This window comes from Schistocerca piceifrons, chromosome 2 (assembly GCF_021461385.2).
Source record: "Schistocerca piceifrons isolate TAMUIC-IGC-003096 chromosome 2, iqSchPice1.1, whole genome shotgun sequence".
Classification (NCBI taxonomy): domain Eukaryota; kingdom Metazoa; phylum Arthropoda; class Insecta; order Orthoptera; family Acrididae; genus Schistocerca; species Schistocerca piceifrons.
In genome coordinates, this window is record NC_060139.1 from 770,769,609 (window position 1) to 770,795,138 (window position 25,530).

The 25,530-nt window shown below is 37.6% G+C and overlaps 1 protein-coding gene across 2 annotated transcripts in view; it reads left to right on the forward strand.

Annotated features, from left to right (window-relative positions):
• Nucleotides 1–21,676, forward strand: part of LOC124775071 (annulin) — a 443,615-nt gene extending 421,939 nt beyond the window's left edge. For both annotated transcript variants that reach the window (XM_047249875.1, XM_047249874.1), the window contains exons 11-14: nt 1,036–1,181; nt 4,386–4,546; nt 11,269–11,408; nt 20,023–21,676. In XM_047249875.1, the coding sequence (XP_047105831.1) occupies nt 1,036–1,181; nt 4,386–4,546; nt 11,269–11,408; nt 20,023–20,197 (622 nt within the window). In that variant the 3' untranslated portion in view covers nt 20,198–21,676. The remainder of the gene's footprint in view (nt 1–1,035; nt 1,182–4,385; nt 4,547–11,268; nt 11,409–20,022) is intronic.
• Nucleotides 21,677–25,530: the final 3,854 nt, after the last annotated feature.

A 25,530-nucleotide genomic window follows, 5' to 3' on the forward strand; every position in this document is an offset into this window, starting at 1 on the left:
CATAAATATTTACTGCAAAAATTGTATTATAGTATAGATGAATATCTTGAAACATAAACATTCAAGGTTTACAGACTGAAGTCATGTAAGTGATTTCTCTGTATATTTATCTCCCATTTTGGCCAGTTGAGTCTTGTTGATGTAGGGTCATTGATGACTTTTCATAGCTCTATTTCTGCAACATTTTCTTCTCATTTTATGGATGAAAATGATTTATTCAAAAAGATACTGTTTCTTACATTCGTTCTTTGTTTACGAGTGTGGTACCATTTGGTAAGAAGTTATTATATCTAAGTCTATATTGTTTTTACCCTATCCAGATTGTCCTTGTGACTGATAACCTCATCTTCAGGATAACACATGGTCCACTGGTTTATCCTCTGCATGTAGATGTCCAGTGGTATTCATCATATTAATAGCTTCATAAGACAAAGAAATATGTGCAGAACTGAGGCACAATATAATATTGCACAATATTAAACAGATTATTAGCATATTTAGCATATTAGCATTTTATTCCCTTGTCACTTAATTATTGCCAGAATCACTGACACTACAGCTTAGCTTCTTGTCTTCCCACATTTTTTTTTTTTTTTCAAATGGTAACATATAACTTAATTGTTCTGTAAATCTGTTGATAACAATTTACAAATATCTCTTAATCATTATTTCATTTGTCTTTTACTCTGTTTAATTACTGCTTCTATTAATTGTTGCTTTCTAAATTTTGTATTTTTTGAAAATAAACGTTTCTATTTTTACATTTTAAATTGGAATAAATGGTACTGGGTAGTATTATGTGAATCTAGATATTTACCAATACTATCAATCAACAGTTATTTCTGTGATAGAATAGATTTCAAATCATAGTCTCTGTGCAGTAAATATGTTACATTTCATTCCAGAACATACTTACACTGCTTGATAACCACAATAAATTTGTGGTGGTGCAAATAAAACATTAGCATTACTTATATTTCAGTATCATCTCACATAATACATATTTCTAATACTTTACCATTCTATCCCATGTAGTGTTGTGGTTGTCATGAAGAACAGGAGCAATCAACAGGATTATACAGTTACTGTCCTGTTGCGAGTTGACACAGTGCTTTACACTGGCCATGTGAAGGATGGAGTAAAGAAAGAGAAGGTTGAGCGTTTAATTAAGGCTGGAGCTGGTAAGTAACAATTAAGAACATAATATTATTGCTTGTATTTATATCATTGAACACTAATAATCTAGTCATTTGGCACAAGGAGCTCAACCTAGCCTACTGTGACCATTTTTATGACATATGTCCATCAAACACAGACAATCTAAATTTCATTTCTACAATGATTTCCAACAGAATAATCAGGGTGTCCCATGAGAAATGGTCAGTATTCAAGGATGTGACAGGGATGCTTATTTGAAGCAAAAACTTTATGTGGTCATATGCCTTATTCTGAATGGTTTTCCAGATAAAACACATTAAAAAAAATTCCTTTGGCCACATTGACTGCAATGTATTTCCAGCATGACAGAGCCCCTCCACATTTTACCAGACATATAAGGGAACATCTCAGCTGCATTTACCCTAATTGCTGCACTGGTGGTGGCAGTACAATTAACTGGCCACCAAGATTACTAGGCCTTAGGCCATTAGGTTTTGGGTTATGAGTTTGGATGAAGACTGAGCTGCACAAATGAAAAGTGAATATGCCACATGAACTGCCTGGTCACACCATGGAAGCTGCTGCATTTGTTAGGGAACATGCAAAACCTCTCAGATAAGGAACACAATATGTTTCCACAAGAGTGCACAAATGCAATGAAGTTGACAGTAGGATTTTAGAACATTTATTGTTAACTGTACAAAAGCTGTAATACTGGAGGTTAATATGTAAAAAATACATATTTTTCACTTGATACATTGTGAAATGCACATTGTAATGCTTACTAACTGTTGTGCAAGTGTATGTGTGTAAAACTGACAATGTATTGAATGATACAGAAAACAAATAACAATACGCATTAAATGTGTTTTACCTCAGAAAACATTCAGAATTGGAAATTTGTCCATATGAAATTTTTTGCTGCAAATGGTATTCCTGTTGTCCCCCTAAATGTTGAGCATTCCTCTGGGGACACCCTGTATAAATTAAAAGTTTTTCCTCATAAGTGTATTTGGCTAGTTATTTTTTGGATGTTATTCTCAAAATATTTTGGTGATATGTCACCATCATCATTATTATTGTCTTCATATGGTAACAAATAAGGTAAAAAGACAACCATCCTACAGCACATCCAATTAATTATCAGTCTAGTGATAATGACGTTTACCCTGTGCTGTTTGAGATCTTCCTGGTGTAATACCAGTTTCAAAGATTCATGGGCATTGCATCAGATGCTGATGTTGTAGAAACTATACAATACTTCAATGAGGTTGCTGTTCACAACCTTTACGTGTCTCTGTGTGAAGTAGCTTCCTAGAAAACAGTAAACACCAGGATGATGGAAGGGACTTTAATCTTATCAGGGGAGACATTGACTTCAAGAACCTCTTACCAGAGAAAAGAGATGTGCAGGAACCCTGGGCACAAACTGCAAATACCAGCATTTGCAACTTAACATGTTGTTGACACCTGGTCTATCTACCCTAGATTCAAGACCCCCTGCCCCTCCCCCAGTTTGTGTATTCTCACCAGATTTGTTTTTCTTCAACTGATGATGTCCTAGCACTGCTAGTATTGGTTCTCACACTGTGTTGAGGTATGCTGTCTCTGTTGACTGCATCATTAACTCCACATATTTTGACCAACTCTTTAATTACAAGTCTAATTGGTCAAGGCAGGTGAGAGTATCTTGGTCTTTCTGCAGTTCATATGATTTCCAATTTCTAGGCAGTTTCCAGCAACAGCAGATTGTTTTGCTGTATCTAGTCTATTGTGATGTCAATGTTCATCGCATTTGTCTATAAGAGTGCGACAAATCTGAAGAATATATGACATCCAACAATGATGTGGAATCTTGTATATTCCTGGCTTCCCCAGGCCCATGTTGTCTTTTACAGAAGCCACAATCAACTTCACCTCTGTTGAAGGACAGAATACACATTTAATTTGATGTTTCTTGACTGACACACCATTGTAATAAGGCATGAAAGGGTCCTGGTTGAATTTTCTATATCTTCTGGCTGCTCATGATGATTAAACATGCTGATCAAAATGTGGTGTTGTCTTCATCATTTCATCATCATCATTGTCATCACCATCATTCATGACAGTGGCTAGAGTGGACTGTGTAGAGGTTGGGACTTTGTAGGAGTGCTGATGACCGCACAGTTGAGTGCCCCCCAAACCAAACATCATCATCATCAAAATGTGGTTAGTAAGTGCGTTTTTTCATTTATTCTGAATTTATATGTATTCCAATTTTCTATCTTATGTCTGCAAGCAATTTGATGCTGACTTTTCATATGCATACTAAACGCTGCTCTCTCTCTCTCTCTCTAGACAAAGCTTCAAAGTTAATGTGGAAAATAGTTTTATGGCATATTCTTTGGTAATCAGTTTCATAGTCCAACCACAGCTGATTTCTGTATGTATCCATTTAACCAATTAACCAGGTACTGAATAGACATGTGGCTTTAATAATTGCAGGGCCCATATTTAAGAACTTTCCTCCAAAATGAAGTTTTAAAACTTCACATGTCCATGTAATTACATAATTCCTCTCTCCCCAAATGCACAGCCTCTAATGTGTCTTCCCTCATAGTTATCTCCCTTTGTCCACATGACTTGAAATCTGCATAACTTGTCCCTTCTTTCAAACATTCCCCAACCTATCCCTCACTCACCCCTCATGAAGGAACTGGTGGTTTCAAATCCTGAAATACATTCTTCAGGTAAGTATTTGTCAGTCATTGTACCTCCTTGAGCCTCACATATAATTTCTCATTTTTTATGGTCATTTTCATTTCCATTCTGAGAAATGTACCTTGTCTATCATTCTGAGAACAATACACAATAACCCAAATTCCTTTCATTAATGGATTCATTGAGTGAGCATAAAAGAAGGAGAATAGATTAGTGGTTGTTAGCAGTTTCTATCATTATTATTTCATGAATTGTATTGCATTTTCTGGTGATAAAATTCTTCTTGAAGTCACTGCAGTTACGTGAATTGTGTGTTTGTTTTTATATAACTACCTCGTAGAGTAGCTTTTACAGTTTTCTCCACTGTTAGTCATCTCTCAAATAAAAAATTTCATTTTAGCTTTCCAATGGAATATTTTAAGGTATGTGCAAATGACAAAAATGAGAAATACTTCTTTAATACTTACATTAGCAACAAATGTGAAAAGTTCTATCAGTACAGTTTTAAAACCATTTTGTTTCAGTTGAGGAAGTAAGGATAGATGTGGCATATGAGGATTATTACAAACACCTGGTGGATCAGTGTGCATTCAATATTGCCTGTCTTGCCACGGTTCATGACACAAATTATGAATATTTTGCCCAGGATGACTTCCGTGTCCGTAAGCCTGACATTAAGATTAAGGTAATGTATGTCTTTAATTTGTGGCTAGTGTAATATTTGAGAATGCTAAAAGTTCAATTTTTTAGTCACACTGTAAGTAAAATGAACAAAGAAAATGATGATAAATTTAATAATAACTATAGTGGCCCTTATGAAATGCAATGCTCCACACATCAGAAAGCTGATGTATTCTGATGATCCAGATATAGCACAAAGTACAAAGTAATTCATCTGACAGTGAAAAGTCCAGAATGAAGTAACAACAATTAGTAAGCATGGATTGCTACACACTGTATAGAGGAGGCACTGAGTCGCAGACAGGTACAGTGGAAACAAATGCTAAACTATTAAGGCTTTTGGGTAAAGTCCTTTTGCAGTAGAATACACACACACACATTTCCTCAAAAACAGTTCACACAAACATGGCCACTGTCTCAGGGTACTACAGACCAATTGCAACTGTGTGTGTATCGAGTAGCAATCTGCTGGGATGGAAGGTGGGGGTCAGAAGGAGGCATGAGGTGGAGGGGGGAGGGACAGCAGGGTACATGTTAGAGAAGACACTTGCACAGGGTGGTGTGGCATGCATGGACTTGCACAGGACAGTGCTGTTAAGTGCAGCGTTAGGTGGCTGTGCTGGGAAGGGCAGCAGAGGGGGGGGGGGGGGGAGGGGAGGAAGGAGTGAGGAGAAGCAGAGAAGGGAAGGGACTTGCAAGTATGTTGGCAGGATGGAAGACATGTGTAGTGCTGGAGTGGGAGGTAGGAACAGGATATGTAAGTGGGAGACAGGGACAAGCAAAGATTTAGGTCGGGGGGGGGGGGGGGGGGGGTGTAGGGAATGGAGTATACTTTGTAGTGAGAGTGCAGTTCACAAAAACTGGTGCTGGTAGGAATAAACGAGGTGGGATGGGCTGTGAAGCCTATATAAAGGACATCAAACCATTTCCGCCACTGACTCTCCACAGTCCCTATTCTTTTACCATGCTTGTCACTAACAGTGTCACCTCCCTCTACACTAACATTCCCAATGCTCATCCCTTGTTGCTGTTGAATACTTGTTTTTTCAATGCTCAACTGGGTCCAGACTGCTATCCAGTGGCGGCTCATGAGTATACACTCCGGGTGATTACAAATTTTTAGGTTCAGATAAATTTGAGAGTGTGAAATTAATAGCATCTGTAGTATAACAGTTATGCTTATCAGCATGTTTATACAACTACAGACACTACCAATAATAATAACAGCAGTAATAATAATAATAATAATAAGATGCATAACTTACATGACAAAAGAAATAATTGTTTTTGTGGTATTTTGTTGTTTTGTGCATAATTAAGTACAGTTTAGGACAATAAGAAAATAATGTGTAAGCTTTCCCACTTCTCCATTTTGCATTTTTGTGTAAGTGGGAGTTTTTGTGCCTATCCATTTGTTCAGACAAATGCACAAGATCCCTGACAGATGTACTAGTTCGCGAATTTACTTCCAGGCTGAAATCAGATTTTCTTATGCTACACCCATGCAAGGAGTAGTGCTGACTGTTCATTTACTTGTTAAATGTTTGCTAGTAGTCACCACTTATTTGATTTTGTCACCCTCTCAAAGGAACTGTCCTCAGAGGCCCTAGTTCCTTTGAGGCTAACTTTTCCTGGTGATTTACTTTTCTGTTCCCAGAGTGAGATTTTCACTCTGCAGAGGAGTGTGCACTGATATGAAACTTCCTAGCAGATTAAAACTATGTGTCAGACCAAGATTCAAACTGGGATGTATGCCTTTTGTGGGCAAGTGTTCCACCAACTCAGCTACCCAAGCACGACTCACGATCCATCCTCACAGCTTTAATTTTCCAGCAGCATTTAAAATAGACTCAACATAATTCATGTTTACACTGCACATGAAAGCTGATTCCCACAAACTGAACAACCAAACACAAAGTGCTGTATATGGAAATGATACAACTCAAGTAGTAACGTCTACCAACAAACTTGTCTACCAACCAACACTTGACTAGAATACAAATGAAACAATGAGATCTATAAGGGCCTAAAGCACACCACCATTGATCCCACATTTAAGTAAATATCAGAGAAACCAATGTTATAGCTTTTTGTGAATTTTCATACATACAGTGTTGGCTTACAGCACCAATAAACCTGACTCACCATAAGATCAACAGATTCCATATCCATGAATAAACGTTACAGTCTCACAGTTGATGATGATGTGCTTTAGGCCCTTATGACTCTCAGTGCCTCAAATGGATTACTGTATGATAAAATTCGTGTCTTGGGGAATGTACTATAACTCATCCAGAAACCTACATCATCATCATCAGCCAGCCGGGGTGGCCGAGCGCTTCTAGGTGCTACAGTCTGGAACCGTGTGACCGGTACGGTCGCAGGCCCGAATCCTGCCTCGGGCATGGATGTGTGTGATGTCCTTAGGTTAGTTAGGTTTAAGTAGTTCTAAGTTCTAGGGGACTGATGACCTCAGCAGTTAAGTCCCATAGTGCTCAGAGCCATTTGAACCATCATCATCATCATCAGTGTTCTGCCAAAAGGCAGGTTTTTGCATGGTAGTACTCCAGGCTGTCTGGTATTCTGCCATTCTCTTCAGGTCTGCATAGTTTCCTCTTCCTTTTATGTTGTCAATCATCTTGTATCTTCTTCTTCCTCTCAGTCTTCTCTCACAAACCAATCCTTCCAAAGCATCTGCTAACAAGCACTTCCTTCTCAATGAATGTCCCAACCAGTTCTTTTTCCTTTCTCTTCAACCTTCAGCAGACATCTTCTCTCACCAACCCTTTCCAATATTCTTTCATTACTCACTATTTCCATGCAGCTTATTCTCTCCATTCTCCTCTGCATCCACATCTCAAATACTTCTAACCTTTTTTCATCCTCTCATCTCAGCATCCATGTTTTTGCCCCATATAGTGCCACACTCCAGACAGAACATTTGCCAATCCTTTTCCTTAGATCTTTATCTACTTTGCCACGTAAGAGTCTCCTCTTTCTGTTGAATGCCTCATTCGCTATGGCAGTTTTAGTTTTCACCTCCTGGTGACATCTCTAGTCTTCAGTTATTGTGCTTCCAAGATATTTAAATGATGTTACTTGGCTAATGGTATTAATATTGGACAGTCTGCATCTTGTATTGATGACCATACTCTTTGGTTTTGCTGTGTTTATTTACATCCCGTATTCCATATAAGCTTCATTCAGATCTATCAGCATATTATTCACCGTCCGTTCACTTTCTGCCACTAACACCATGTCATCAGCAAATCTTATACATTCTATTCTCCTTCCACCAATACATATTCCTCTTTTCCTATCTAAGCCTTTTGCATTAATCTCTTCAAGCAACAGTGGAGAAATGCAACAACCCTGTCTAACGCCTCATCCAATGCTGCTTCCTTCTGACATTTCATTTCCAATCCTTATCCTTACTTTCTGGTGTAAATATAGATTCTATATCAGTTGTCTGTCTTTCCAGTCTACTCCTTTCCTCTTCAAAATATCCATCAGCTTGTTCCACTGAACTCTGTCAAAAGCCTTTTCTAATTCTATAAAAGATTTCTCTACATTTTTCCAATATATATCTTTCCCCTATAGTTTTTAACAGGCCAGTAGCATCTCTTGTTCCTTTTCCTCTTCTAAATCTGAACTGCTCCTCTGCAATCCCTCTATCCAGCTTGCCATATAGCCTTCTGTTCAACACTCTCAGCAAGACTTTAGCTGCATGAGGAATTAGACAAAATAGGTTTCCTGTCAGTACAACTTTAACATACTCTGACATCTGGTCTAATTTTACTGCAGTATATAGTGAGTGAATTAGCATATCTGAGAAGTGTTCTATCATATAGCATGATTTATGCCAAGCAAACTGAGATAAAAGTCTGCTGCAGTGTGCTACACCTCATGGCACTGACATAAAGTTCTAGTTGAGTGCACATCGTGAGCCATGCACATTGTTTATCAAATCTGTTTGTATTTGGCCCATAAGGCAATTACATCATGCAAGTTGCAAATGTGCAAACGTTTCTTAAAACAAGTACAACTGAAGTTGTGCTCATGACTCCGATGTCAAATTTCATGGAGTGTAGAGAAGCAGCAGCATAGTAGGTTTAAGTGTGGTGTCTTTCAGATTGGAGCATCTATGTTATGTTTAACAGCATTCAAAGAAAAATAGACAATAAATCCGCAAGGCGTCAAAAGTTAGGGTGTTCACATGCTCTTTTGCTCTTACACAGTAGCTGCCACTACAGCTATCTCCTTCCTGGTCACTATGGTCAACTACATCCTCACCCACAATTAATTCTCCTTTGAAGGCATTGGCTACAAAAAATCCATGGTATATCAAGGGGCAGCCGTACAGCATCATTCTGTGCCATTCTATTCATGGCGTATCCGGAGGAACTCTTCCTAGACACCCATAATTGTAAACCCCTCTCCTGGTTCAGTTTCATTATTGACATTTTTGTGATGTGAACAGAATCTCTGTACCTTCACCCCCATTCACTTCACCTGGCCCTTCTTAACTTCAAAAGCCACCTTCTTTGATGCTGACCTCCACCTCAAGGGTGGCTACATCAGTATCTCCTTCCACATCAAACCTGCAACCACCTTGACAACTGCAAACCATTCCATACCAAGAAGTTCCTTCTAAATCGCTTAGCCACCTGTGTACATCATATCTGTAGTGATGAGCTGCCTCTCTCCAAAAATGTCAGTGGCCACATGCATGCTTTCGCAGACTGAAATTACCCTTCCAACCTTGTTCAGAAACATATCTCCCATGCCTTCTCTCTCCAGTCACTTACCATCTCCCATATACCCACCCTCCAGCTACAAAAAAAGCGCACTTCTCATGATTCAGTACCATCCAGGACTGGAGCAACTGAATCTCATTCTATGTGTGAATTTTGACATGCCCAGAAATGAGGAACATCCTCCCCACTATCCTGCCCACACTTCCCACAGTGGTATTCCACTACCCACTGAACATATACAGTATCCTTGTCTGCCCCTATTCCACCCCTGCTCCCAATGCTCCCAACCCCTGCCTCATGGTTCATACACGTGCAATAGACCTACTACTATCACCTACTCCAGTCCAATTACAGGCACCTCCTAGCCCATCAAAGGCAGGACCACATGTGGAAGCAGCCATGTGACAAACTATCTATGCTGAAGCCACTGTGCCAGTTTTTATGTGGGCATGGCTGCTAACAAGCTGTCTGTTCAAATGAATAGCCGTTGCCAAAATGTGTCTAAGAGAAAGCTGGACCACCCAGCTGCTGAACATTCTGCACAACATGATGTGCTTCATTTTAATGACTCCTTTACAGCTATCTGGATTATTCCTACCGGCACCAGCTTTTCTGAACTGCTCAGATGGAAACTCCTCTATAACATATCCTTTGTTCCTACAACCCCATTGGTCTAAACCTTCACTAGTCCCTGTCTCTCACATATCTATCCACTTCCCTGCTCCCACTCCGGTACTCCATATGTCTTCTATCCCACCAATGCACCTACAAGTCCTTTTTCTCTTCTCTACTTCTTCTCTCTCTACTCTGACTTGCTCCCAATCCCTCCCCCCCCCCCCCCCCCCCCCCTCCCACACACACACCAGCACAGCCTCACAACATTGCACCTAATAGCCCTATGCTATTCCCTCAAGCCCATTTACACCTCCAGGCAGCACTAGCACCTCACCCACCCATACTCTACTGTCCCTCTTTCTCCCAGCCTCTTGTCTGCTCCTTACTCCCACCATCCATTCCAGGAGATTGCTGATGTCACAGTTGCAGCTGAGAGATAAGAGGGAAATTCTGTTCTCAGTAAGTAAAAAATAAAGCATCAATATGAGCACCACAATTCTCCATGACCCCACAACTGAGCTGCCTTGTTCTCATGTTCTGCTGGTCTGTGAAACACTTCACCCAGCAGTTGTAGTGACCATTAAATGAACTGGCATTTTTCATATTAACAACTTATTTCAGGATGAAAGTTGCATTGCCATATGTTCAACTACAGAATGAATCCTAACTGTTTGATTTTGCAGAATGATTACTTAGAAAAAAAAATCTGATGAAGTTAGATTCAAATGTTCCAGAAACATTATTTTGTTCATGATGCTCACCTTAGAAAAGCAACACTTACTTTTGTTTCTCACTAGCCATTGTGTTATTGTGAGGTATTCAGCAATAAGATAACTATTATTTGTTCCAGACATCATAGAGTTTTTAGCACCTATATTCCATGTGAAACTTCCTGACACATTGATTGTGTTTGCTGGAAGTGCATTGAACATAGAGCCCTACTTTCACAGGCAGAGTAAAGTATGGGTTCTTGTTCTGGCCTGGCACAAGTTTCATTCCTTTAGGAAATTTCACAATAGCTCACACTCTGCTATAGAATGAAAGATTCATTCTGGAATATACAATGCTTTGTAAACCACAGAAAAAGTAAATATGCTACCAGCTACCACATGAAGTTATTCAGTTATTTTTCAAAATTTAAGAATTAAAGTTTTACTTCTTTCACCAATGCATGTATTGATCCAAAACAAATTAAATTCATATATGTGCTGCTTTTGCTCTGTATGATTTGTGTAGATTCAACATTTTTAATACAATCTCCTTTTTTTCTACAGTTGGAAGGTGAACCTGTACAAGGTCAAGAGATGTCTGTGTAGATTCAACATTTTTAATACAATCTCCTTTTTTTCTACAGTTGGAAGGTGAACCTGTACAAGGTCAAGAGATGTCTGCTGTCGCAACTTTGAAGAACCCATTGCCAATACCAGTGAAGAAAGGACAGTTCTTGATTGAAGGCCCTGGAATAGCTAAAACACAGAAGATAAAACTTTCCCAGTACGTATTTAAGTATGACGATACTTCGTCATATGATCTGCATTTGAAATTTTTAATTAGAAATTTTTTACTTAACTATGAACATGTCAGTGTGAAACTGTTCACTGTTGCCCAGACAGGAAGTATGAAATGTTTGTTTTATTCACATGATAATAATAATTTAACTTGAAAAGTAAAAGATGAATCAAGACACACCATTACACAGTGCATTCAACAGTGTACTTGCATATATTATTGTAGTTAGAGCTAAAAAAGATTGATAGTTAATATCTAATTAAAAACAAAAGAGGTAACAGTTAAAAACAAACAAATGTACGTCTTCTGATACTGCACTTCAATGGGTCATATAAGAATTATGTTTCCCATTCCTTGTACTTCCTTCAGACTATATAATCTATAATAGCTTTGGGAAGAAAGTTCTAGGAATGTGTGTCAACCTAAATTAATCTCTTTCCCATATCATTCTAAATCACGACAGACCACATATAATTCATTCATTTGCTCATTTAACTGTAATCTTCCTCATTAGACAAATAAAACTTTCCTTTACTATGTAAGTAATTCTTTTGAATTTTCACTCCTTTTTAAGAGTCATATTTGCAGTTGGAGTTGTGCACATCAGCCTGTCAACTGGCAGTGTAGCTATTGCAGTAACACTAGAAACATTTATATTATACTTTCAAACTTTTTATACATTTTTATGGAAGTTCGGGTATAGTGTAAATACCTATGCATAAAGGAGACCACTCACCAAAAAGCAGAAGCACTGAACATAAGTTCAAGAAAAGAAACAAAACTTGCTAACTTTTGGAGTAACCCTGTTTTGGGCTAGAGTAAAAACATGTGCACACACACAAAAATATATGTACCTATGCCCCTATGTGGCGCCAAACTCCTCTCCCTGCATCCACCTCTCTCTTCTTCTACCCATGCCTTCACCTATCAAAATGTAGCACTAGCAATGTGTGTCTAGCCAGCACCACATAGAGGCACAGACATGTGCATACAAGTGTGTGTGTGTGTGTGTGTGTGTGTGTGTGTGTGTGTGTGTGTGCATGCATGTGTCTGTGTGTGCATGTATGTGCATGCCTGTGTGTGCTCATGCGTGTTTGTATGACCATTGTACTCTAGCTTGAGCAAGGATTACTCCAAAAGCTAGCAAGCTTTTTGCTAATTGGTCTCCTTTATTCCTTACAAACTTCTTATGAAATCACATATATGATTTTATGCAATACTGCTTTTACTGAGAATAAAAAGAACTTATGATTTTTGAGACATTAACACAGTTACTGTTTCCAGAGATCTGTAGTTCATTTTCAAATTATTCTGATTTCATTTGAAGGATTTTTTGTCCACTAGCTTCTTCTCTTAATTTATACATTATGCTGATGAATAGTGTTACCCTCTTATTTAGCAGTATATGTTAAAACACTCATGACATATTCTTAACATGAAAATGTATGGAAAATGTGATTTTCATTCATACATTTAGGACTGGTTTGAGAATACTTTTTCATGCAAGTGACTTACCCTCTGGTGCCCCCAACCCTCACCCCCTTCCTCATTTCCCTTATACACTTTCATCCTGTCAGCTCTGACTACTAATTGTAATATAATCCACATACAAATCTTACTCTCAGCTTGATGACCCACACCTCCATTACTAACTCACTATGTCCTGCGTATAAATCTTACAATTTTGGCACCCTGGGGCCCTCTCAGCATGGTACCCAAAGTAGTGTCTTGTGTTACTTGGGCCTCGAATCTACCTTACATTCGCACTTAATACCCATAAATCCTTTAAAGAAGGGGAGGGTCCTTGCACAGTATGAATGAGTCAACTTATATACAAACATTGGCTCCCGCAGCCATTGTCACAGTCAATAAATTTTTTCCGGGTTTGTGACTGCTTAGTCAATATGTAAAACTACCCATGTTTTGGTCACTGTTGGAAGTGACCTTCTTCAATGTGCTTTTGTTTACTGCTGAATGAGAAAACTATGTTTCTTATGTACCTGCAGATGTGGCTGTTATTTAATCCTGATAGGTGGTTAAGGATGAAGGTGAAGGATATTAGAAGTTCTTTATTGGTGTTTTTATTATTTCTTTTCACTGGTGGAAACTCGATGTTTTCCTTAGTGTTGGATTACTGATTGTGATTGGTGTAAATCAGTGAATGGAAAACCAAGTGGCAGTTGTGACATGGTGTTGTCGATTAGTGTATGTAGGTGAGATGGGGTGACCCATCAGCGCACAGATATCTGAACGTGAAAGATGTATCTGACTAAGACAACACACCAAGTGATTGCTGGCAGAACATAAGGCTGAGTGCAGCAAACAGGTTGATTTTGGTGAAGCTCATGTACTGGCAAAACAGCCTCTAACTTTCAGGAGGAAGATTAGAGAGGCAATAGAAATAGCCAAGTGACCCGCCAACATGAACAGAGAAGACGGGTACCAACTTCTGACATCTTGGCTGCCAGCAATAACAGCGTTACAGGACAACAGCTCTCTTGAAGCAATACATGTAGGCATGTGAGAGACCACTGTCTCCATATGTACATAACGTATTGGTGCACCTCAGCTGGCATTAGAATGCAACAAAACAATGCCACCTCACAACTGCCGCCTGGTTTTCCATTTGCCGATTTCCACTAATCATAAGCAGTAATGCAAACACTAATCAAAACATCAGGTTTCCACCAATGAACAGAAATAATAAAAACACCAACAAAGAACTTCTAACATCCTCACCTTCATACTTAACAGCCTATCAGAACCAGATTACAGCCATGTCTGCAGCTATATAAGAAACAAAGTTTTCTCATTCAGCAGTAAACAAAAACACCCCGAAGGTCATTTGCAACAGTGATTGAAACATGGCGGTTTTGCATAGTAACAGTGCGGTCACAAACCCAGAAAAATTTTATTGAATGTGACAATGGCCACGGAAGCCTATGTTTGTATTTAACCAATCTGTATGGGCAGGAAGTCTACGGAAACACTGTGGCTAAGAAGAGGTAAACTGCTGAATGATCTTATCTTTTTGAAGAGATGCAGGGACACTGCTATAGCACCAAAATTCTTAAGGCTGACATCCCATATAAATTCAAGCAAGGCAAAGAATATCGATCTACAAGCCAGCAAAGCTTTGTTGTGGGAAAGGATCCCCCCACATTCAAGTAAGTCTTGACACAAACAACAGGAAACTTTGTCAACTGTACCTCTTCCTTGCTGGGAAGCTGGACATAGATGACTGGGAGAAGGTCAACATGTTAACCTTTCAACAGGTCACAAAGTTGAGTGATTGTACCGCCATCCATCAGATGAGGAAGCTCTACAAACTGCAGCAGAAAATCACTGAGGAAGGAATAATACTAGATACTCAACAGATGGTGGTTAACCTTTCCAGCTACTCATTAAGTGATGCAGTGACACAAATTCTGGCTGAAGGAATGAATTTTGCAGTTGCACCAAAACGAGTCCCAAAAGAATACATCATCGAATCTGTTGAAGCTTTGATTCCTCATCTACCACAAGCAGAGGCAGAGACAAGAAACACTACAAATCCTGACTCACCTGTGAAACAAAATATCAGCAAGGAGGAACGTCATGCTATTGCAGAGCAGAAGAATAGCTCTCATTTAGTAATAACATGAGCAGACAAGGGAAATGCGACTGTTGTGTTGGACATGGAAGATTATAATAAACAAATGGAGGATCTTCTGAGTGAACCCATTTGTAAGAAGCTTAAGGGAGATCCAATGGCCAAGATAATCTCATTGATGCAAACACTGCTAAAGCAAACTAGAAAGAATTTTGATATGGCCAGAGGACTCATCCCATAAGTTCCACAGGCACCAAGGATATATATGGTGTACCGAAGGTCCATAAAGAGGCATTTACTTTGCAACCGACTGTGAGTACCATTAATTCACCAACATATAGTCTAGCAAAGGAACTGGGTCCAAAGCTCCGACATTTGGTGAGCCACATAAATTTGTATATTCAGGACTCCATCCATTTTGTTGAACTTTTGAAACAATAGCGTACCTCGGCCACAGCCCTGATGGTTAGCTTTGACATGAAGTTTTTATTCACAAATGTATCAGTACAAGACACCATGAACATCTTAGAGGAATGTGTGGCACCCAATATCTGAGAGCTAGTGCACCACTGTTTAACGATCACCTATTTCAAGTGGAATGGGGAATTCTATGAACAGACAGATGGTGTAGCTGTGGTCTCCCCTCTTTTGCCTATTGCAGCAGACAACTTCATGGAAGCATTTGAAGAAACAGTGTTCCAGTCCACACCATTACACTCAGAATGTTGGTTCTGAGATGCTGATAATACTTTTGTTATCTGGCAACATGGAGAGGAAGAGCTATGAAATTTCCACCAACACCTCAACCAGCAGCACAGCAGAATCCAATCCACTATGGAGATAGAAAAGAATTGGGTGCTGCCTTTGCCAGATGCAGAAGTTTACAGAAAGCCTGATGGTAAACTGGGCCATAGAGTATATAAGAACAAACTAGTACTGACAAGCACTGCCTCCTATCATCATCACCCTATAGAGAAGAAATCCACCCTGCACCCTTTAACCAAGAGGGTTCACAGGATCAGTGATAAGGAACATATAAAGAATGAACTACAAAACCTCAAGTCCATTTTTGGTGCCAACAATTATGGGATGAAACTAATAGATAAAACTATGGTGACAAAGAATGAAGGCAATAGAGGAAAGCAGAAGGAAGCACAAAACAGCACTCTATTACCATATGTTCAAGGTGTCAAGTTTATATGCCAACTAGCTCTGCAGATGATGAAGAAATTGATGAAATGTACGATGAGATAAAAGAAATTATTTAGGTAGTGAATGGAGACGAAAATTTAATAGTCATGGGTAACTGGAATTCGATATTAGGAAAAGGGAGAGAAGGAAACGTAGTAGGTGAATGTGGATTGGGGATAAGAAATGAAAGAGGAAGCCGCCTGGTAGAATTTTGCACAGAGCATAACTTAATCATAGCTAACACTTGGTTCAATAATCATGAAAGAAGGTTGTATACGTGGAAGAAGCCTGGAAATACTAGAAGGTATCAGATAGATTATATAATGGCAAGACAGAGATTTAGGAACCAGGTTTTAAATTGTAAGACATTTCCAGGGGCAGATGTAGCCTCTGACCACAATCTATTGGTTATGAACTGTAGATTAAAACCGAAGAAACTGCAAAGAAAAGTGGGAATTTAAGGAGATGGGACCTGTGTGGTCTCAGCTCTCTGAGACTGCAGATGTGTGTGCAAGTTGCATTTATATGAGTGAGTGTGTGTGTGTGTGTGTGTGTGTGTGTGTGTGTGTGTGTGTGTGTGTTTGTGTGTGTGTGTGTGTGTGTGTGTGTGTGCGCGCTTGTGTGTGTATGTGTGTCTACTGCTGACAAAGGCCTTAATGGCCTAAAGCTTTAATTGTGTGAATCTTTTTATTGCGCTTACCATGGCTCAGCATCTCTGCTATATGGTGAGTAGCAACTTTCCTTCTCTGGTGTTGTTTCATACTAAATAGCATATTTTCATTGGTTTGTTCAACACAAGAAATCAAGATAATGAGATGTATCTTCTTATTAGGAATTATTAGGAGTGAATGATATAAACTTGCTGCAAATAAGATCCATTCAAATTGTAAAGACCAGATTGATAGTGTAAAACAAATGCTTAACTTGCGTCTTATGTGATGTCCTGGTGATCTTGACAAGTACAGGATCAGTAAAATTCCCATCAGCATGCAGTGTTACTCAAAGTAACAGGTATACATTTTTAAGACACAGAGCAACACACACAGAACTTTGCAAATAATAGCTCAACAGTGAATCTCAAATCCCAAACTCACATCTTTATATACACTTTCAAACAACTGCACCACTGTTGATCTTACAATTTTTGGTGATTACTATTGAAAAGTACTTCATTAGGTCAATTTTACACACATACAGAGACACTATAAATTGCTCTTTGTTTCACACATACAAATTAGCCAGAAAACAATAATAATATCTGAATTTACACCAGATATGCGGAATAAACCATAACTTAGACACAAGAACAAAATCAAACACAATGCTCCTATCATTTTATCAACACACAGTTAAACAGAACTTTCAGTTATCTTCTACAGTAATTTTGTATTTCACACAATAAGCATCTTTTGATAATTTGTCTACCTATTTTAAATTTGTTATTTCATTAAACATATACAATTATTTAAAGATCGATAATAGTAATTCTTATAATATTCAGGGCGTACAGACATAGCTTTATGTATTTTGACCGATAAACAAAAACAAGTGACATGGTATAGAATATGAGAATTTCATATGTTCCTACCAATTGACCGAGTTCTATGGATTTGGTATGTTAGTACTTCAGAATCATTTAATATTACATTATCCACTATGTGGATTTTATAACTTTGTTTGCATATCTGACATTAAAAGGATCTTGTTCTTTGTCTAATTTAGAATGTTTGTACATGATATAATTAGTATACTAAGGTAATATACAAAATATGTCCATTATATTCTTATAACATTATTGGAATCTGAGTGGTGACTAGTTCTCAATAAACTTGAGAGTTGTTGTAATGATTTGTTCAATTTGCTTTCCATTCTGGTCTGTTATGCAGCAGTATTGTCTCTCATTATGTAAAACAATCTGACAATATTCAGATACTCTTTTGACCTCATGCTTGGAGATTTCATGTTGGTAGCACTTTGTCTCCTTAGGGATTGTTCTCTAAAAGAGTCATTAAAGCTGTGCAGTTGAGTGTAATGATAAGGTGAATGGTCATGCAATTTCTGTTATGGACTATACATGCTGACAACATTGTTCTTAATGGAAATACTTTCCCAGTTTCCCCTAGCTAGTAAGAAATTAAAAATTCTAATTTTGTCTTCAGAAAAAGTTACTTTTTCAACAACTTTTATGCAACTGCTACAACCTGTTGCTATTTCTTTACACAGCAGCTGTGTCTCATGATCACTGTAACCAATGCTAAGTACTCTGCTTGTGAAATTGTAGCTTGTTTCTGAAATGAAGATCTGATCAATGATGTAACTTGTAAATTCTGTTGATCATGTTGGTCAATGTATTGTGGAGATCACATTGAATGTTTTGGTCATATTTATCAAAGCATATATACTGTTGTATTTTTTTAAAAAATCAATATTCATATCACTACATTAGTATCTCACCCATTTGGATGCCTGGGAATTTCACACATGAAGTTTCATTTAGCTTGTGCTCATTGATCTCTGTTTTTAATTGTTGTAAGTTGCATTTTATCCATCTGAATACCTAGGCAATTTACCCATCACATCACATTTGGTGTGTGTCCATACTTTTGTACTTGTAAGTCATTTTTAATTTTTGGAATTGCAAAACTGAGTCTTTTAAAAAAGGAAATGAGAGAAAATTGATAGCAAACTGTTTAGTATTGCCAACAGACACATGTAAAAGTGAAAGTGACAATACTAACCTAGCTTTTGGAATGTTAGTTCCTTCCTTAGGGAGGTATGTCCCTGTCATCCAGGGCCTGAGACTTCCCCTGATCTACTGCTCTCTCTTGGTAATATGAAACATTCTGTGTCATGAAAGGAAGCACTTGCTAGTAATTCTGTCCTTTAATTTATTGGTATTTTCAACTGGATATTCCTCAGGTAAAGTTTAAATCAAATGTAACCCCCCCCCCCCCCCCAACCCCACTTCTCCTCTGCCCTCCATCTAACATGCAGCACTTCACTCTCCGTCACCCCTACCCTACTATCACCCCCCCCCCCCCCCCGCCTGCTCCAGCCTCCTCCTTACCCCCATGCAGTCACCACTCCCATTATGCACTGGTGCTGCTGCTCGTAGTGTGGTTTCAGTTGCCTGAGACTGCAGTCGTATGTGTGAGTTGCATTTCCATGTGTGTGTGTGTGTGTGTGTGTGTGTGATCTATTTTTGATTAAGGCCTTACTGGCCAAAATTAATTTGTGAAGTCTTTTTGTAGTGCCTATCTGCAATTCAGCATCTTAGCAGTGTTAGATATAATTTAGTTTTTGTAAGATTAGAAGTGAAGTTGTTTACTGCAAACCAGTTATAAGCCTACTCCATTATTTTTCTGGGTGAACTGGGTATGTTGTGTTTGGATCCTTTGTCAGTACACTTACATCATCAGGAGCCACCACAGTTTTCAAGGAGTTCTTCAATGCATTTGGCAAACCATTTATGTACGTTAAGGAGATGACTGGAGAAAGTATTGAACCTCATTTCTCTTCTTTCTTTATTGCCATATAAATTCTCAACATCACCTTTTGCATTCGATTTTTAAGGTTTGGCACCAACCATGTAAGGCAGATTCCTTGAAGGCCTTAATATTTTGATTTTCCTAGTATAATTTAATGATACACACAAGCAAAGGTATTGCCAAGGCCTCTTAAAACACCAGAATGCAGTTTAACCAAAATGTGATAAAGGAAATGCTATAAAAAATAAATGTTACTTAATGTATAATGTTCTGCAGTTGAATCACTCCTATTTTCCAGTGAATGACAAAAAATTGTTATTGTTTTTAGGAACATTGCTCCCGGTGAAGAGGCATCAGTCAACTTTAAATTTACACCAAAATATGATGGCCGGGCAACAATTGCTGCAAAATTTACATCAAAAGAGCTTGATGATGTGGATGGATTCCTTAATTTCATGGTTGAACCCAAGAAAGAAGTGAATGGTACTGGGAATGCAGCTTAAGAAGAGCCAGATTTAAAGATCTGCAATTTGACATTCAAGTACATTAAGGAATTTTTTGCATTGCTTTGGAGAATTATATGAGAGAACATCTCACATAAGAGGGATGCATTATTTAAATAAGACTGCTGTTTCAGATTCAACATTTGTTAGTAATGTAGTATATATTAGGAACTAAATTAGCTATTATCTGCCAAATTCCTCCTTTTTTCATTAACATCACATATATTTTGTATCGAGTCACACATCATCATTTCCCCTGCACATTATTGTATATTTTGATTTCAGCTAACCATGTTGGTAGCTACTGTCTCAAAGTTCAAGATGATGCCATGATATTGAACGTCTGATATTTCATAAAGTTTACTTATTTCCTTATTTCATTTCATCAAAATAATGGAAACAGTACTGTCTTGAGATTAATCTTTAATTTATTTTTGATGCAGTTTATTACTTATATTTCATACATTGTCAGCAGCACTTGGAAAGGAAACAAAGTTTATGTCTTTCATGCTGACATTCAGTATGAAGCTTTATTTCTATGAATGTTTAAAATACTTTTAGGCAGTATTAAATGAATATATGGTCATACATTCATCAGAACTTTATTTTTATTTATATATTACAGGAAGAGAATTTAAAGTACTCCATTAACACTTTTTTGGTGTGTTTTTATATCTGCATGATCCAGATGTTCAAAATAGTAGAAAAAGTGCAGCCTTGAAACCAATGTCAAGCTAAAGATACATTTTTTTAAAAATATGTTTGTATTATATATTAATGTGTTTTGATATCAGTGTATGGAGTTTTCCTATAAACAAGAAACACATTAAACTGACCTGTTGCACTTATGTAAAAGGCAGCTGAGTGTTACATTAAACATCTGGTAGCTACTATAATGTAATTAGATTTACTTTTGGTGCCTTTTTGTAAAATAACATTTAATTTTATATTCTCAGGGCAACTTTTATAAGATGTATGATAAAATTAACTATGTCTATGAGAAGACAGCTGTAGCCAGATGTGAGTAGCTACGATGATTGAAAAGAACTGTAACAAAATCAAGAAATTAGTTGAAATATAGTTAATAGTACAATTTCATTCCAGCAAGAAATCATTGACAAATATTTAAAATACAACACCAGAAATTTTCAGTTTATTCATTAGTACAGTAACAAGAAATGATCATGTATGAAGAACAAATTGTCTTCAATACATGCTTAGTAATCTAATCATGTGATTCTACAGTGTGCTTCATTAAATATACGTAGTTTGTCTGTCTGAGAGTGAAATTTGTTGTTGATGTTAGATGTTTATAGCTATGTTTGTGTTATGTTTCAGTGTATATTATATTTAATGACTCATTATTTTATTCAGATACACATTTTAATAAGTTTGTAGACATTTACATTTTTATAAACAGTAGAAAAAGTATGAAACTGCCATTTAACAAACTTATTCATTATGATGCCATAAGGACTATGAAAATGTAGTGCATTTATTTTTGTGTACCAAATGTGAAATAAATGTTTTATCTTAAAAGTTCTTTTCCTATTTTGCTTTAAAAAATGACATCTTAACGTCTATATTACTAAAACACTACCCTGTGACCCAGAAATTGTAATCAGCACCAGTTACAGTATAGGGCAACAAAAATTCAATTTTCAGTAATTCATGGAATTATTGACTGGATTAAAAAAATTAAAATGCTGTCATAATCTGCTCATTAAGAGGTACAGTCTTGTGTTAAAAATTTAATACAGTAAGACAAGTAGAGAGCACTTTCATGGCAACCTCCTGGAAGGAGAAGAAGAGGAAGACCACGGAAAGTGTGGCCAAGGAAGAATGGTGCAATTGAAGTATCTGGAGACAGAGATGTGGCATATAGTGATAGCTGTGGAACCCGCTCAACATGTAAGGATTATAGTTTGAAACTGTGTGTTTCTCTTGAGGTGACTTAACTGATGACACACAAACATGTGGACTTCATTTGTCCAGTGTTAAGGAATGAGAGCACTTAGTGACTTCCAACAAAATTTATACATAACTTCAAATTTTTATGACATTTTTTCTTGCTGACACCATCCACAAAATAATGAAAGGGGAAACATTTATTGCTTACTACATTTTTGCTGTTCACGCAGTCAAATTTCAGCACCAAGAAAGACATTTTAATTTATTACTTCATTACTACTAACTCTATGCACAACACAGTCTGCAGACAGTGTCCACATATCATTGTACAACACACAGTCAAGGAGATATGACATTATAAACATGCAGATGAGTGAAAAACTAGTGCAGATTACCCAATTTATATTCATCCAGCATTTCATAATGAGACCAGTTACAAGGGAATATTCCCAAGTATCAATAAACAATTGTGATAGAACTTGGTGGTTGACAGAGGTGGCAAAATAGTACAACATATATTTTTTTATTTGTGACCAATTTCACTTTAATGGTATATAACACACCCCAAAAAATTAGTATTTTAGGTTTAGGGGGAATATCTTCAAGGTATAAGAAAACATTATTCAGGTAAAAGTTAATATATAATTAATATTCTTGAAAACTGTGTAATTGAATTTTGTAATATTTTGAAATTTTGCAAAATACCCCGCTACCATTAATTAATTCTGAAAAATGAAAACTTCTGTTCCAACACAAATTAAAGAAGTTTTCCAGCCACATACATCACCGTCTAATAAAGCTGGTTTCTAAAATACCATTTTTTTGGAAACTGAGCTATACACAATGTGCTGTTGGAGTATTTTGAACATATCTGATTAAAATATCTAAACATTCATTACTATTATAACTGTTTATTTTACTTATATTTGTTTTATGTTTTAAATTCTTATTTTATATTTACATTCATGTTTTTACATATGTGTATTCCGTTAATTGAAAATAATAAGTAACTCATACTATGATAGAAAAGTATATACAGGAGTGATAATCTGCAAGGAAATGCTTAAAACATGATGTCTTTTTACACCATGCACATAGAATGAACAAAATTTCTTCATGTAATATACATGATGGAGTAGCCAATATAAAACAGAATTCAGCAGGATTTCAAATTATCACAGGTGATCCTCTAAATACCCTGGTTTGTATCAGGTATATTTCAGTACATTGGTAAGCCTTGATGAAGAGAAAGCATGCCAGATATGCCAAAGCATTCATATCATGCACCCCAATGCCACCACAGCCCAGGGCAGCAGGCTGAGGCCTCTTGACCATGGTCAACACAGCTTCCAGCTCTTTACAGGCAGTGGCCTATTTCCCCTGCATCCATACACAACAGCCACAGTCCCTGTCAATCTCTGGTCAATGTTGATTTATATCACAAAGAATATAGTACAATAAGCAGTTGCTGGATGTGACCTAAGTTCTGCTGCTACACTACTTCTGGTTTTTGCTACTTCCCAAAATATGTTCACGCAACACACATGCAGTACAAAAGCTTAGAATACTTAGAACATGTAAGACAGTACAGTAAAATCCACAACACAGTTCACTTCTCCTCATAAGCAAGTGAGAACAAAAATAAACTATATCTTGTGTATAAAAAGAAGCTGCTGCTGCTCCTTGGCCATGGCTATTGAATCACATGGAATAAGATGGTAGAAGAAAATTACAATAAAATGCACTTTTCAGTATTTACAGGCCTCACCCACTACAGAGAAGAAAGTGCAATCAGTAATGCAGTACAGAGTGTGCATTGAACAGAAATGTCATGAATCATGCTGTTATTGTCAGATTTGTAAGAAGAGGTCTTTTTGTAGAAAAATGTTTCAAGATATGTCATCACCAAAAAGCTTGATTATTTATCATCATTTGTAGTACACTGGCATGCAAAACTTAAGGACATGCCTAATTTTTGCATGTTGTGTTACTGTCAAGTAACAAAGCTCAATGAAACTTGGACTATACATAGAAGGAACTGCTACAGTATAGTACAACAGAGATGTGAAAGAAATGTGCAACAACAGAAGCAGAAATGACACTTTCATTCAAACACAATAATTACATTGAAGTCACTGGAATTCATGGTGCTCCCTGGACGTTACAAACAGCAGGAAATGATTCTTAATAGGCCGTGTGATAGCCACGGACAACAATGCATGTTCTGCAACATGACCCCATGTTCTTGTTGTATGGCATTCCATTCCTCCACCAGTGTGGTTGACAACTGCTGCGCCGGCCGGGGTGGTCGAGCGGTTCTAGGCGCTACAGTCTGGAACCGCGTGACCGCTACGGTCGCAGGTTCAAATCCTGCCTCGGGCATGGATGTGTGTGATGTCCTTAGGTTAGTTAGGTGATGTGTGTGATGTCCTTAGGTTAGTTAGGTTTAAATAGTTCTAAGTTCTGGGGAATGATGACCTCAGAAGTTAAGTCCCATAGTGCTCAGAGCCATTTTTTTTTTTTTTTTTTGGGCAGCTGCTGGGTGGTCATTGGTTCATGTGAAAGTGATGCAGTATGCCCTCCCAAAGCATCCCACATGTACTGGATGAGATTTAAGTCTGCAAAATAGGCAGAACAGTTAATCTGCTGAATAGTCTCTAATTCAAAGAGCTCCTCCAACTGTGCTGTTTGACGTGGTCATCCATAAAAGTGATCTCAGGGCTGAATGCAACCCTAAAAAGACACGTGTGGGGAATGATTACACTGTCATAGTAATATCAATTGATGAGTGTAATGTGTTCAAAGATTTGGAGGTCAATAGGTGAAACTGAGGTAATTACTGGATGGTTTTACCAGCCACCCAATTATGCTGTGATAGTTTTAGAGTAATTCAAAGAAAGTCTATGTCTAGTGGCACAGAAATATCCAGATCATGGAATACTAGTTGGAGGTGAATTTAGCCTACAGGAAGTCTTGCAGTGTACTTTTGAATACAGTTTCTGAAAACTGTCTTGAGCTGTTAGTATGACAGCTCACACACAATGGAAACATTTTAGGCCTTGTAGCTACAAACAGATGTGACCTTATTGATGGTGTCACTATAGCCACAGGTGTTAGTGACCATGATGCCATCATAGTGATGATGGTTACTGAAGTTAACAAATCAAGCTAGCAGTGTATTTTTGCTAGAAAGATCAGATAAGCAGTTGAAGTTAGACAATTAATGGACATCGTTTAGTTCCAGTGTGATGAAAGTGGAGAGTTATGGGTAAAGTTTAAATGGATTCTAAATCGTACTCAGGGAAGTAAGTGGATCAAGGGCAGAAAAGACCCACAATGGTTTAATAACAAAATTCAGAAAATGGAAAGGAAGCAAAATCTGTTGCCCTCTTGGTACAATAGCGAATGCACAAATGATGACG